The sequence below is a fragment of the Leptonychotes weddellii genome, chromosome 11 (assembly GCF_054177405.1).
Source record: "Leptonychotes weddellii isolate Sample4059 chromosome 11, ASM5417740v2, whole genome shotgun sequence".
Lineage (NCBI taxonomy): Eukaryota > Metazoa > Chordata > Mammalia > Carnivora > Phocidae > Leptonychotes > Leptonychotes weddellii.
The window spans coordinates 33266788-33282910 of NC_138379.1; the positions used below are offsets into that span (position 1 = coordinate 33266788).

The 16123-nt window shown below is 34.6% G+C and overlaps 1 protein-coding gene across 1 annotated transcript in view; it reads right to left on the reverse strand.

The window, feature by feature from the left end:
- PRMT3 (protein arginine methyltransferase 3) overlaps window positions 1–16123 on the reverse strand; it is a 139571-nt gene that overhangs the window by 61614 nt on the left and 61834 nt on the right. The window contains exon 11 of the mRNA XM_006737621.3: window positions 9566–9644. Coding sequence (XP_006737684.1) covers window positions 9566–9644 — 79 coding nt within the window. The remainder of the gene's footprint in view (window positions 1–9565; window positions 9645–16123) is intronic.

Here is a 16123-nt window from a genome sequence, read left to right on the forward strand (position 1 = left end):
GCGTGATGCTTAAATTCATTTCAATACTTTTATAAGGTATAAACCTAACACTAATCTCATTTTGCTAGCTATAGCTCACTTCACTGTAAATCTATAGTTTACCAAATGTAACTCAGGAGGGGAATTAACCTTTTTGAGCAACCACTTCATTTCAAGCATCCCATTTAATGATTTTGATTCTATAAAGCTAGATTATAATTCTTTTACAGATAAGAAAACTGAAGTTGGTAGCAGTAAAGTACCTTGCCCAAATTACCAGTCTTAATCAGCTAATTAGATTAACTAGTTATCTGACAAAGCAGGGATTCAACTTAAGGTCTACTTGCAAAATCTATATGCTTTCCATTATGCATGATGCTACATTTTATGCTTTTCAAATGGAAGAAAGGGAAAGAGGAACCCCATTTTCCCAAGGTAAACGGGCACTTGTTGAAAGAGAAAGAGGAAGGTGAAAGGGGTTGAGAAAGATTGGAGATTAATAAAATTTCAGAGCAAAGTGAGGAAAATGGAAACATTCAGCTTTACTTACTCCAGCTGAGTTAAGGAAGGAGATCATGGTGCAAAAAGAAACACTAAAAAGGAAAGCAACCAAGTAGAAATGAGGGAGCAGTGAGTAAGCTGTACAGTCCAGCTTTCCACAAAAAGTATAGCTAGGAAAGTATAGAAGCAAATGGGGACTTTATAACACAGGCAATTTCTTATTAGCATAGATCAGGTTTCCAATGCAAATTCCAATGCAAAACTGTGGAGAGAGACAGAACTATTGGTGAAGCATATATACCCATATATCTGCCACTCTATTTAGCTGCCCCCTTCTGAACTATTTGTGAAATTCTCTATGTTACAAGGCAGGGCCTGCCAGCCTCTATGGAGGCTGAAAATGACAGAAGCTTGCTTTCCCTCTCTCCCTTGTAGGTTAGACATGCACATACGACCTATGTCTACAAATGAATGATAAGCACCTAAAATTCTGGCTACTTCTCAGAGGTAGCAATGCCTACCGTTGGTAAGATCAGCAATGTAATATGTCAGCTAGTGCCAATATTAGGGTAGTGGTATTACTTCTAAACCGGGCCTGTAACATAATTTTAAACATTATTCCTGGCTGCATAACCTTCCAGCCTGGTTTTCTAGTTCTCACAAAAACCTAATAACCTACCCTACCTACTTTTTAATAAAGTCCTACTCTGTTGAATAGCCAAGGTAGATTTCTATTTCTTCCGACAATAACCTCGAGTGATACTAAGGAAAATATATATTTCAAATAAATTCTAAAACAAACAAACAAACAAATAAATAAATTCTTAAAATAGGACTCTCCCCCTACATTTTGGTTCAAAAGGATCCGATGTGGGGCCCAAACATCCATATTTTTAACAAAAGGCCCCAGTGATTATGATGGTCTGTCAAGATCAGGAAACAGTAAGTTAGGAACTGACGGCCTTGGTAATTGTGCATTGTACTGGACGTAGTCCTCAACTTCATAATCTTGATAATTACAACTCAAAGATGTATATTCTGAAGAACCCCAGAAGAAATGTGAGTCTAGTTTTGTGAGGGAGAAAAATCTTTCATTTTGCTTGTGATGAAAGGCAGTAAAAACATTCTTTTCTACTAATATGGAAGAAGATATCTCCTATGATGACCTCCTAAATGTTCTATGCAACAATTATGATTTTACAAAACTATTACCAGTTCTGAGGAAGTTTCAAAGAAATGAATTATTTCTATATGCTCCTATCAGACCACAATTTTAATCTGACCCATTCCTGAGAATGTCAACCCTGATTACTTGATGAAGGTGGAGACTGCTATGCTTCTACACTGAAATTTACTCTTTTTGTAATTGGTAGCTATTTTGTGGGGAGGTTCTTTGAAACTAGGTAACTATTCCATTCTTAATCAAACTTTCAGATTATTCATTCATTCATTCATTCATTTATTATTTTAAAGATTTTATTTATTTATTTTTTAAAGATTTTATTTATTTATTTGAGAGAGAGAGAATGAGAGAGAGTGAGCACATGAGAGGGGGGAGGGTCAGAGGGAGAAGCAGACTCCCTGCCGAGCAGGGAGCCCGATGCGGGACTCGATCCAGGGACTCCAGGATCATGACCTGAGCTGAAGGCAGTCGCTCAACCAACTGAGCCACCCAGGCGCCCCAAGATTTTATTTATTTATTTGACAGAGAGAGACACAGTGAGAGAGGGAACACAAGCAGGGGAATGCAAGAGGGAGACGCAGGCTTCCAGTGGAGCAGGGAGCCCGATGCGAGGCTCGATCCCAAGACCCTGGGATCATGGCCCGAGCCGAAGGCAGATGCTCAACGACTGAGCTACCCAGGCGCCCCTCGTTTATTTATTTATATCTCAATGGACTTGTTTCCTATTTTATTCAAAGAGTTATAGCACCTCCCACCCCACAAATTAAAGGTAGAAAGTATGGAATGGTAGAAGTAAAAAACTGTCTGTATTTGCAAACAACATGACTGGTCACATAGAAAAGCCTAAGGAATTTATAAAACAACTACTAGAACTATCAAGTAAACTTAGCAAGGTCATAAGATACAAGGTTAATAAGCAAAAATCAATTGTATTTTTGTACTAGTAGTAGACAACAGAAAAATGAAATTTAAAAATTTCCACTTGTAAAAATGACAAAAAAATTTACATACTTAAGAATAAACTTAACAGGGACAGGCGCCTGCCTGGGTGGCTCAGTTGGCTGAGCGTCCGACTCTTGATTTCAGCACAGGTCATGATTTCAGGGTCGTGAGATTGAGCCCTGTGAAGAGCTCCGTGCTCAGTGCGGAGTCGGCTTGAGATACCACCCCCCACCGCCCCGCTCGTGCGCACACAACACACACACTCTCTCTCTCAAATAAGATTTTTTAAAAAGAATAAACTTAACAGAAAATGTGCAAAATCTCTAAATTGCAAATTACAAAATAATGCCAAGAGAAATTAAAGACTTTAAAAAATGAAAAGGTATATTGTGTTTATGGTTTGGAAGACAACACTGTTAAGATGCTAATTACTCTCAAGTTGATCTACTCATTCAAGCCAATCCTATCATAATTCTAGCAATCTTTTTAAAATCGATAGACTGACAGATTCAAAACTGGTAAGATTATGGGTGCCTGGGTGGCTGAGTTGGTTAAGCGACTGCCTTCGGCTCAGGTCATGATCCTGGAGTCCCTGGATCGAGTCCCGCATCGGGCTCCCTGCTCAGCAGGGAGTCTGCTTCTCCCTCTGACCCTAACCCCTCTCATGTGCTCTCTCTCTCTCATTCTCTGTCAAATAATAAATAAAATCTTTATTAAAAAAAAAACTGGTAAGATTATAAAATTTATTTTAAAAAACCACACACACAGACACACACACAAGGACCAAACTGCCAAAGCAAATTACAGTAAATAATTAGTATGGTATTGATGAAAAAAGAGACTTACAGATCAAATGAACAGAATACAAAAACATACCCACACATATATGGTCAATTAATTTTCAACAAAGATGCCAAGCAATTTATGGGAAAGGATAATCATTTCAACAAAGAAAGAGTGCTAGAACATATTAACATCTATCCTTACCTCACGCCACAGACAAAAATTAATTTGAAATGAACCATAGACCTAAATGTCAAAGCTATAACTTCAAGAAAAACACAGGAGTATTCAGTGCAACCTTGAGTAAGACAAGGATTCCTCAGATTGGACATTTTTCTGAATAGGGCAGAGACTGAGCACATTTTTAAGAGTCATCTGTATTCCTTTTCTGTGAGCTGCCATTCAATTCTTTGCCCAATTTTCTATTGGGTTTGTGGTCTTATTTGTAAGATCTATTTAAGTGTTAAGGGGATTAGCTTTTTGTTGGTGACAGGAATTGAAAATTTTTTCAGTCTGTACTTTCTTGTGTGACTTTGCATATGGCATATGCTGTCATTTAGAAATTTATTTATATAATCAAATTTATCAATCTTTCTTTTAATAAAGGCCTCTGAATCTAAGTTCTTATTTAGAAAGCTTCCCTTCCCAACTTTATATGTCTCCTTTCAGTATTTTTTTTTTTTAAAGATTTTATTTATTTATTTGACGGAGAGATAGAGAGAGAGCACAAGTAGGCAGAGAGGCAGGCAGAGGGAGAGGGAGAAGCAGACTCTCCACCGAGCAGGGAGCCCGACGTGGGGCTCGATCCCAGGACCCTGGGATCATGACCTGAGCCGAAAGCAGCTGCTTAACCGACTGAGCCATCCAGGCACCCCTCCTTCCAGTATTTTTATCCTTTTTTTTGCACTTAATCTTGACTCATGTAATATTTACACTGTGTGGATTTTTTACTTTATAATTTGTGTTTTCTTTTTTAAAAAGTATTTTATTTATTTATTTGACAGAGAGAGCGAGCACGCACAAGCAGGGGAGCAGCAAAGGGAGGGGGAGAAACAGACTCCCTGCTGAGCAGGGAGCTTGACACAAGGAGACTCAGGGCTCAATCCCCGGACCCTGAGATCATGACCTGAGCTGAAGGTAGACGCTTAACCTACTGAGCCACCCAGGAGCCCCTATGTTTTCTTTTTTTTTTAAGACAGAGGGCTACCTAACTGTCTCACCATAATTTACTACAGTAAATTATATGATATACCATATATTACTTGGTTTATACCAGGATTCTCAATTCTGTTCAATTTATCTGTCCATTCAAGAACATTGCTTTAATTATTGAGGCTCTGTAATGTTTTAAATTTGGTAGCACTAGCCTTCCTGTTCCCTGCTCCCCCTGCCAGTGCCCTTCTCAGTTTTCCTTGCCATTACTACCAAAAAATTTAAAAATCCTAATTAAAAACACCAAACCTATTTGTTGGAATTACAATTTTATAAAATTTATCCTATAAAAGTATCAAATACACACAAAAACAAAAGAGCATAATTAACTCTCATGTACTTATCATCTGTCTTCAACAAATGTCAATGGTTTTGGATTACACTAAATTTTAAATTAATTTTGGGAAAATCAATATCCTTATGGCACTGATTCTCCTTTTCCAAGAACATCTATCTTTCCATCTATTTATCTTCCTTCTTCTAGTAGTAAAGCTGCTGGCATGTAAGTTTTGCTTATTTCTAATGATGTTATTTTGTAGCTCAATAATGTACTAAATTATTTTATTATTTGTTATCATTTTTCAGTTGATTCGCTTGAAGTGCCTAGGTTTGAATCAGAGAATCTACAAATAGAATTAGTTTTCTCTCCTTCTTGATTTATCTTCTATGTTCTTTCTCTTTTCTAATAGCACTGACTAATACCTCTGGTAAAATATTAAATAATGGTGTAATAGTGGCCATCCAAATCCTGTTTTGACTATAGAGGAAATGTTTTTAGTATTTCCCCATTAAACATGATACAGATTTTCACTTGAGATAAATATACTTTACCATTATAAGCCAGTGTGATTATTCATATTTTCTCATTTAAAAAAATCAAGAATGTAAATTGTATTTTGTCAAAAACCTTTTGGGTATCTATGAATATGGGCATGATTTTATACCTTAGCTCTAAGCCCTACTCATATGATTGATTATATAACATTTTGCTCCAATTCTCTCTTGCCTGGTATCAGTAACACCATGACTTCTACTTTCATTTTGAGGGGATTTGCTTAACTTAACTATCTTTTTTCATCCTTTTAACTTTTCCAAATAATTTTGTTTTAGATGTGCCTCTATAAGTACACAAAATTGGGGTTTTTTTGGTGATCCAAACTGAAATTCGTTTTCTCTGAATAGGTGAGTTTAACCCATTTACATTGATGGATATGAAAAACATTTTTTGATCATACTCTACCATTTTATGTTATCTTTTTTGCATTTGTAGTTTCTGTTTTCTTTTGTTTTTAAGCAGTTCACTACATGGTCTTTTTGACTTTTTCCTAAATATTAGTTCTTATATTTAGGAAGTTTTGTGTTTTTGTTTTTGTAGCTAACTTTGTAATTACATTATAGAATACCTTTAGTTCTCTATTTTCAACACTATTTATTAATTTCCTATCATGAACAATGATAAAATTAGTATATTTCTTTATTCCTCCCCTTCTCTTTTTTTCATCATTTTTTTTTTTTTAACTCAAAAGGTAGATGTATTGATGATACTAACAGCAAATACAGAGGTGGGCACAGAGTTAGTACACAGCTTTAATATATTTTTTGGGAGTTAGAAATCAAACCATGTCGTAGTCCAATTGACTTCAAGGTGGGAAATGGTACTTCACTTTTTTTAAATGTCACTTTCATTAAGGTATAATTTACAGGCAATAATGAAACTCGCTGTTTTTGGCTTTTTCGGTGTAGTATTCTACATGATTTGATAAACACATACAGTCATGTAATCACCACCATAATCAAGATATAGACAGAATCTCTCACCACAAGCTTCACCCACTAAATTTAATCAATAGTATTATTTTAGTATTAACTCTGTAGTGCTAAATGTGCTTACAATTCTATTACTTGATTTGTCACCTTTAAATGAGAGTCCATGAATTCCTGCTATTAAAGATAATGCAACTCAAGTATATACACTTCTTCCTACCTTCCTCCTGCATTCTCTTTCCAATTTTTGTAAAATACAGTATTTGACATTGTTAGGGTATTAAATACATACATTCTATGTAGTCATCCTAAAACATACATTTGTTTTTGTCTTAATTCTAGTTGTAAAAATATGCATAGGTCACAGCATATCTTTCTTTCCCCCCAATTTTTAATTTAAATTCCAGCTAGCTAACATACAATGCAATATTAGTTTCAGGTGTAGAATTTAATGACTTATCACTTACATACAACACCCTGTGCTCATCACAAGTGCCCCTCCTTATACCCATTGGGTATTTAACCCATTCCCCTGCCCACAGCAAATCATTTCCTTAGTTTTCCTCTTTATCTATAGCCTAGCTGAATGTAAAACACTACAGTTCCTGACACAACTAGTGCTTTATAAATCTTAGCTAAAAATAGAAGCAATCTTTAGTAAATACATTTTCATTAACTTTATAAAATTATATTTTTAGTAGTAATAGCAGTAAATGAATACCTCTAAAATACTGCAGAATTTGCTTGGTGATAACAGGGAGAAGAAATACTTTGGCTGACTGTGTTTTATAAAGGACTTCCTCCATACCACTGTATATATAGTGAGACATAAATTGAACCTAAATTCATGGGAAAATATCAGTTGTGGTCCCTTCATGTTTATAAGAATCTTTAATATTTTCCCTCTCTCATAATTCAATCATTCTTCTAGAATCATTGCACTAATTGCTTAGTAAATCTTTCTTTTAGAAAAACATAAAGAAAAATTTGCTTTGTAACAGAAGAATGAGCACCTAGATGATTGGAGATATTCATCAGGCATACTCCAATACAAAATAAGCTAAATAGTCTACTTCATGTTACTCATTTCTGACTTTGCCTTCTTTTCTCTTAATTCTGTTAACAAGCAACATTCAATGGCACAGCCTAGGCAGTTAAATGCTGACCTCTCTTCAATATGCCTCCAGATTACCTCAGTGCTAATATTAGGTACATAAAAATATGAAAAGAACTAGATTTAGGAGCCTCCACTACATCCCTGATGATGGGAAATACTCTGCTACTGTTTAATCAACTATAACTTCATTATTTTCATGCTGTAAGTTCTTAATGAATTTCATCAGGAGTTCAATTTAAATGTATTAAGTTGCTGTCAGTCCTTCAGTAAGATCGATGAATACCATTCAGGGAGGTATGGAAACAGTTTCCTGAATCTTCCCTAGAACTTCAAGGCAAGAATCAGATTCAATAAAGTGCACTTTAGTAGGGAACAAAAAGGGATGTTGAAAAGAACACGAATATTGGAACTGGCAGATCTCAGTCTTTAAAAAAATAGTCAAGGCTTGACCACTTAATATGTGTCCTCTAGGACACCTTTGTTTCTAAAATTCAAAGGGCTGTTGTGAGGATTAGACATGTAATAATATAAATAAAAGTATAGTTTCTGGCAGCTAGTAGACAATCAACAAATGGTAGGTAATAATTAGTTTCAGTTATTAAGTATAACAGTCATTTTAAAAAAGCCACTGCAACTATAGAAAGATATAGCCAATTTTTGCAGGGTAAAGTATATCTAAAAATTCTAGCCAGGCTCATGTCAGAGATCAGTAATACATCTTGAAATGCTTGCAGAAAATATAGTGATAAAATAAATGAAAGTATTTTGAAAAAGATAGGCAAACCATTTAAAAGCTATTATTAAAGAATTTTATTGTACTGGAGAATTTTCTGTGCTTTATGTTCTGGCCTCACTGATTTTTACTGTACCATAATTGCCAAAGTGATTTCACAGAATATGGATGGGCAGGAGGCATAACTACGATCAAGTGCTTTATGTTACTAGTTCAAAATGTCCAATTTTCATCTATTTTTTTAAAATAATAATTTTCCAGATTTTAGATTTTATTTATCTATTTGAGACAGAAAGAGAGAGAGCATGAGAGGAGGGGAGGGGAGGGAAGGGAAGGGAAGGGGCAGAGCGAGAGGGAGAAGCAAACTCCCCACTGAGCAGAGCTTGATTCCAGGACCCTGAGACCATGACCTGAACTGAAGGCAGACGCTTAACCAACTGAGCCACCCAGGCGCCCCTTTACATAACAATTTTATCAACTGTACTCTGACCACAGAAACCATTTGTTGATCTTGAAGCTTTGAGGAAGTGAAGGTTCAGGGAGAGGTGAATGAAGGGAGACAGATGCTATTCAGTTCAGTTTTAATGATTTGATTAAATAAACTTACATGATGCTCTATCTATGTTCCAGGAGCAGTAGAGCTTGTTCAAGAGTAAAAGATGGACAAAACATAATCCCTGCCTTGAAAAGGACTGTTTGTATATAACTGTTCATAGCAGAAGGCTTATAAAAACACATTCTCAAAACATACTCTCATTTAGAGTATACAGAATTAATATGAGAAAGCTTTCCAAATTTATTGCGATCTAATAAAAATACTGATAAAAAATCCAGTATGTCTAGTATAAAAATACTGATTGGGTATGCTGCACTTCATAAACTTAGTAGAAACCAATCACTTTTTAAATGTTCTCATTAAATCACAGAGATGACAGGTTTATATATTTAGTGAAGTCATGGAAAATTGTCCAGTAAAGTAGGTAATATCCAACCTAGTATGAAATACTCTATTGGAAAAAAAAAAAAAAAGACTAAATGTCATAAGCATTAAAAATCAAAAGGAGTTTGTTAGATTTTGATTTCAACAGCAAAGAGCTTCCAAAGCTAGTCCTACCACTAGTATTTTTATAAAAAGCATTCTTGAGATACCATTAACTTGAAGTCCTGCATATCTTCTATAATGTTCTACTATCAACAGTATAGTAAACAACTATCTTCAAGCTTCATCTAATGGAAACATCTTTCATTTCTATTGGGAATTTTCTCTGTCACATAGTTTATTTGAAATCCAAAGGTTCACTTGGTTCTGCCAGACTAAAATTACATTATTAAAACTAGAATTTTTACTCACCCGATCCTCCTTTTGCCAAGTATTTGTTCTTCGCATAAAGGACAGAATCTAACATAGACTCAAAAAGAAGAAAATAGCCCTGCATAAAAAACATAAAAAAAAAAAAAAAGATTTAGAAATGTGTAATCAATATCTTCATAAGTATATCAATTTAAATATCTGGGCTACTCTTTTTACAAAAAATATGTTTTTGTCTCTGCCGCATAATTTTCTGCAAAGTTTGAAGTTACTTTTTGCATTAAATTCTCCAAGTACATCTAAAAAATCAGGCCAGGGTATAAAGTGGACCCAGAAAGTTTATTACGGTCGAATGTACTGAACCTTCTTAATCTGTGCTTCCACTTTCTAGACCATTGTTTCTTCCTCATTAAAAGGAAAATCTGAGATAGGAATTGTTAATGTACCCTCTAACTCCCTGGAATATTGCAATATTAATCCAGACAGTGGTTCTCAGCCACATTTTTGTCCCCTGGAGGACATCTGGCAATGTCTAGTGCCATTTTTGATGGTCACAACTCAGAAGGAAGGAAGGGTGCTACTGGTATCTAGTAATGTAAAGCCAAGAAATGCTGATAAACATGCTACAATGCACAGGAAGCCCCACAACAAAGAACGGTCCAGTCCCAAAAGTTGATAGGGCTAAGGTTAAGAAAGCCTAGTCTGGAATAGCGTTTCCCAAAGAGCTTCCTGCCCAGTGACTTTCTCTTTTGTTTAAAAAAAAAAAAAAAAAAAAGGAAGGAAGGAAACCTTTAAAAAACACCAGATGCTTTATCCTCATCTTGAGATTCGTAATGCACATTAGCACACTGATAGTTCTGGGTAGTGTTATGGTAAAGAGGTCTACTGAATATATCTTAACCATATCTTAACGTAACATGGTTACGTTTGTAGGTTTGCCTACAAACCTTTTCCTTTTCCTATTTTACACCTATCAATATCTTGCACAACTAGTGTTCTACATTCATGAAATACAGCCCTGGAGTACTCCAGATTTTAGAGACCAGTAATGAATCCTCTACCAAGAAAGGATAATCATAGCACAGGTGAAAAGAAAATTTATCACTACTGGTATAATGAGTAAGGGATCAATGACAGCTTGAGTCAGTCTTTCTCCTTTTATTTATTTATTTATTTTTGGTCTTTCTCCTTTTAGAGCCTACCCCCCAACTACCCAGAGCAGTAGGAAGAGTCAAGTGCTTAGCACATAAAACACTTTCTTACTGCTTAGAATAAACCAACATGAATTCTGCCCTAATGACAGCATTCTAAGTTCTCACTTACTCATTTGTTTTGTGCACAAATAACTGTTTGACAGGATAAATGCAATACTCTTTAACCACATGAACAAAGACTTTTTAAAGGGGTCTCTAGAAGAGGAAAAACCTGCAACTTGGGATGGATAATCTTCACAAGAGATTATTATTATTATTTTTAAAGATTTTATTTATTTGAGAGAGAGAGAATGAGAGAGAGAGAGAGAGAGCATGAGAGGGGGAAGGGCCTGAGGGAGAAGCAGACTCCCTGCTGAGCAAGGAGCCCGATGCGGGACTCTATCCTGGGACTCCAGGATCATGACCTGAGCCTAAGGCAGTCGTTTAACCAACTGAGCCACCCAGGTGCCCCAAATCTTCACAAAAGATTAACAGCACATTTAAATTTATAGAAAATGTAGCTCACAAGCCTGAATCACTTAAAAAAAACCTAATTAAACTGCCACTAGCAACTCTACATTGATGTTTACCCAATCCCAGCAACATACCAATTCATTGAAAAGAAAATACTTGCCTACAAAAGAAAGACTTAGCAACAAAGCCTTTTATTAATTTGTTTACATTAGGAAAATTAAGGATTTGGTGGAAACTGTTCTTCTGGTTAGAGTATCTCTGTAATATGTCTAACTCTTACAAGTTTGTTCACTGTTAATATCATCTGCATATTCAAAGAAAAAGGAACTTTTGGAAGTCAACTAAGAAATCTTTATCAATCTGACATAATTCATGCAGATCTATGCACACAATTGCTTATAAATAAGCATTCATCTGTTAATTAAAGTGAATTTTAATTGATTCTAAGGAATTATTAAAAGAGAAGTCTTCTATTTACCTTCTATTACTTCTTTTTTCAGACAAGCCAAGACTATGTATATGTATGCACAGACAAAGGAAAAAGATCAGCTGGTAAAACATGTTAATAGGTTGGGGAAAAAACAGTCCTTATTTGCAACATTACTGCATGTTAAAACATTAATTAAAATAAATTAATTCACATTTTGATACAAACTTAAGTATTCATTATAGTCTAGTCTTTTTTGGAAGGGGGCAAAAAAAATTAGTTTGTCATTGATTTGGCACTGTGTCAAACTGTTTTTACTATTAACTTTCAAAGTAGTTGGCAAAAAGCTAAGTATTTTGCTTCCTATGTCCAAACTGTCTTACTTCCATGTACCACAAATAAACCAAAGTCTTTTCCATCAGTAACTGAAAGTAGCGCCTTCTAACAACATGCTTATTTACTGCATTTATGATAAAGTTATTATTAGCTATCTACCAGAGATTAAATTGTGGCGTATTTTAAACTGGTGCTAAAGTCAATACCAATAATATAGTGGTGAAAAGGGTGCACTCCTGGATTTAAATCCCAGTGGAGTCCCTTTCTCTCTTTTTTTTAAAAGATTTTATTTTATTCGACAGAGAGAGAGAGAGAGAGACACCATAAGCATGAGTGGGAAGGGGGAGGAGGAGGGCGGGGCAGAAGGAGAGGGAGCAGCAGACTCCCTGCTGAGCAGGGAGCCTGCTTTGGGGTGGGAGGCTCGATCCCAAGACCCTGGGATCACGACCTGAGCCGTAGGCAGACACTTAACTTACTGAGCCACCCAGGCACCCCAAGAAGTCCCTTTCTCTATATGACCTTGGACAAATTAACATCATTGTGCCTCAGTTTCTTCATCTGTAAAGTGACAATTATGGTATTCTACTTTATAAGGCTGTTCTGAAGATTAAATATGTTAATACACCGAAAAGGTTAGAAAAATAAATCTTATTAATTTAGCTTTAAAAATTAAGAGCTATTTAAAAATATATTTAAAAATATGCTTGTGAAGACTAATCAAAATTTTAAAATTATATTTAATAAATTAGAGAGTAAAGTTTTAAGAGCCTGTCCAGAATCATCTCGTTTATTTAGTCAATGGTCCTATATTACAATCCATGACTCAGAACTGGAATTCCTGTTTTTTCTTTTTCCAGGGGTCTAAGAGAATACATTTTCTTGTGTCACTTTTTTCAGACCAACCAAGACTATGTATATGTGTGCACATACAAAAAAAATATAAAACACTCAAAATTTCTTTACATTAAGAAATAGAATTTTAAAACCCAATAAAAGTAATTTGGTCACATTGGCCAAATTGGTGCCAATTCCAACTTTAAGATTCTTCTCACAAAGATAATCACAGGGATTTTTTTTCCCCCAAGACAAAAAAAAAAAAAAATCAGTTTTATTTACTACTTCAAATTTTGGTATTTGCACTTAAGACGCTCCCATATGTCTGCTTCTATTTAAAATAGTAAACATCAATAAGCATTTTTCCACATACCCTATGATGATTACATTAGCTAAGCTTACAATTCTGATCAAACTGTATTAGAGATAGTTTCTAAAGTTTTAACTATTCAAACGACCTAATTTTCATATTATAGACATCAACACTAGAGAAGTTAAATGACTTAAGTCATATGACTGGATGAATAATACTGGACAATTTTTTGCTCCCCTTACAAAACAATGGTTTTATGATTCATTTCCTACTGTTGCTAAACTCAACAGTAAAATCAAGTGCAAACAAACAAAAGAAAGAAGATAATCATCCTTGGCAGCAAAAATACCCTTTCATAAATGGCATGTTTTTCCTTCCCATTTTTTCAATCAGTCATCATTATTGATCAGAGAATTTCTGAAAGCAAATAATCAAATGCTTTTGTTGATATAGGTAAAGGATTTAGCACAGTTCTTGGCATAGGGTTAACACATAAAACCTATGAAAGACTGTATCATGTGATTCTTTAACTTGATAGAAGTCACTATGTGGGGTCAGCTACCATGTGGTAGAATTGGGCTAACATGGATAGAAGCAGAAGGCTAACGTAAGTCTTTCTTCTTTCATCTTTCCCCATTTTTATCCCCCTTTTCTCTCTTCATTGGTGTACAATTAACAATGGTATTCTGTATCTATAATTTTTGACTTCAGTATCAAAGTATTGCTTATGTAAGTATATGATGAGGCTTCTATTCTGTCAAAGTAGTTTGTAAACCTTAACTTAAAGACTAGCTGATCTAGTAAATCAACAGAAAAGCATTCCTTTAAACCAAGAATAGATTCACATTTCTTCATATTTAGTCTTCAGTGAAGACTGACAATTTTATTGGTCATTCATTTCACTCAGCAGTCAGATTTCTGCTCAACTATTACCTCCTCAAAAAGGATTTTCCTGATGTCTCCACATAAAATATCATCTTTTTCCTCTATCAACCTCCATCTCTTTACCCTACTTTGTATTTCATTGTGACCCTCATGAATTAAAATGTGGTTTATTTTTGTGTTTAACTCTTGACTAAAATGTAAGCTCCCAGAGGAACAAGGATTTTATCTATATTGTTCGAAGCTATATTCCTGAGGGCTACAAATGTGGCTGGTAGACAGCGGGAATTCAGTACGAAATTTTTAAATGAATAAAAGAATAGGAGTTATTAATATCATACATCATTATATTTGTTAAAAATGAAACAGTACCTGCTTTTTCTTACTTTTCTGGTACTTAATAAAACTGGTTATTTTAAGAACATTTTTTTTTTTTTTAAAGTAGGCTCCATGCCTAGCGTGGACCCCAATGTGGCGCCTGAACTCACAACCCTGAGAACAAGACCTGGGCTGAGATCAAGAGTTGGATGCTTAAACTGACAGCCACCCAGGCACCCCTAAAACTGGTTATTTTTAAATGCTGTTTTGCTTTCTAAAATTAAAATTCTCAAATAGTAGTGATAATTGCTGACTTTTATTGTATTAAGTATCTTTTAAGAATTATTTAATTCTTCCCAAAGCACATCTTACTGTTATTTCCATTTAACTGATAAGGAAACTAAGGCTTACAAATGTTAAATAGCTTAAAACCATACGACTTAAAAAACAGCTCATAGTCACAGAAATAGTTGAACGACCCAGAATTTGAACCTTGGTCTAACTACAGAGTCACGTTCTGAATAACTATCCTATGTTGCTTCTTAAGTTGATTTACCTAATTTAAAATAAGATTTAGTATTTGTATTATATGCTACCTTTGTAATTAAGGACTCAAGTGTTCTGAAATGAAAAATTTCCCATAAAGCATATTAAACAAGATTAGAATTTATAATAGGTATATGATTCATAATATTTCAGAGTGATAGCTTAGTTGGCAACTGGCTCTTAGCCACCATCCATTATGAAAATTATCAGTTTAGAAAATCCATGCAAATATTAGAATATATGTAGAACCAATATATGATATCTATGAGATAAATTAATATATCTAGCTTTAAATATTAGCAGATGAAAAGATTCATATATGTATTGCTAACTATTGTCCTTTCTCTCAACTTTCCACTTTGTTAAACTTCATTTTACTATAGGCTCCCAACGTGATAGAATAGCCTTTAATTTCCTGGGAACTGTCCTTGGTTCTGAACCAAGGCATTTATTACTGATATCAAAAGGAGCTGCTCCAAATGTCCGGCTCATCTGCAGTGTAATTCAGAATGCAATTTCACAGGCTGCTGCCTCACCTGTAGGGGTGCCATCTGGAAGAGAATTATACCCAATATTTTCTCCCATGATGCTCATGGGGCACGCTTCTTTCCAAAGTGATTTACTTTTTAAAATTAAAATTTGCATTTACACTTCAAAAATTAATTACTACAAAAGGTACACATTGGATTAAATCTGGGACTAAGATATTAACATTATTCATTGAAATGGGGACCTTATTTTTAAAATGTCTGTTCATATCTTCTGAGAATAAATTAATGATAAAAGAAACTTGTGATACCTTCACTATAAGGTTTTCTTTTTTTTAGTGCAAATAACGGAGTTACTGATACACTCTTAGGCATAATTAATTATTATAAAAAGAGAGGCAGGGGAGAGTTACAGATAAAATGAAGAGTTAATCTGTAGAAAGTCTAGTGACAAATACTCAATAATTTAATTTATCTAAAGATAAAAATAAAAGATTACTTCTAACAAAGAAACAAGGCTACAAAGTCTAAACCCAATTTTTAGTATATTTCTGAAGCATGATAAATATTTTATGACACTTTTTTCCAATAGTACTCTCAATTCTATAAAATTTGCTGTAGATAGAACTGTTACCCAATGTGATTGGGACTACTAGTTGGTTGTTAACTGAAAACAATACATTTTAAGGAAAAAATACAAATAAATATAGATATGTTTACTAATGCTCTTTGAGGGGGAATCTATTAATTAGGATCTTCACAATTTTCCTTGCATAAACCACACTCATA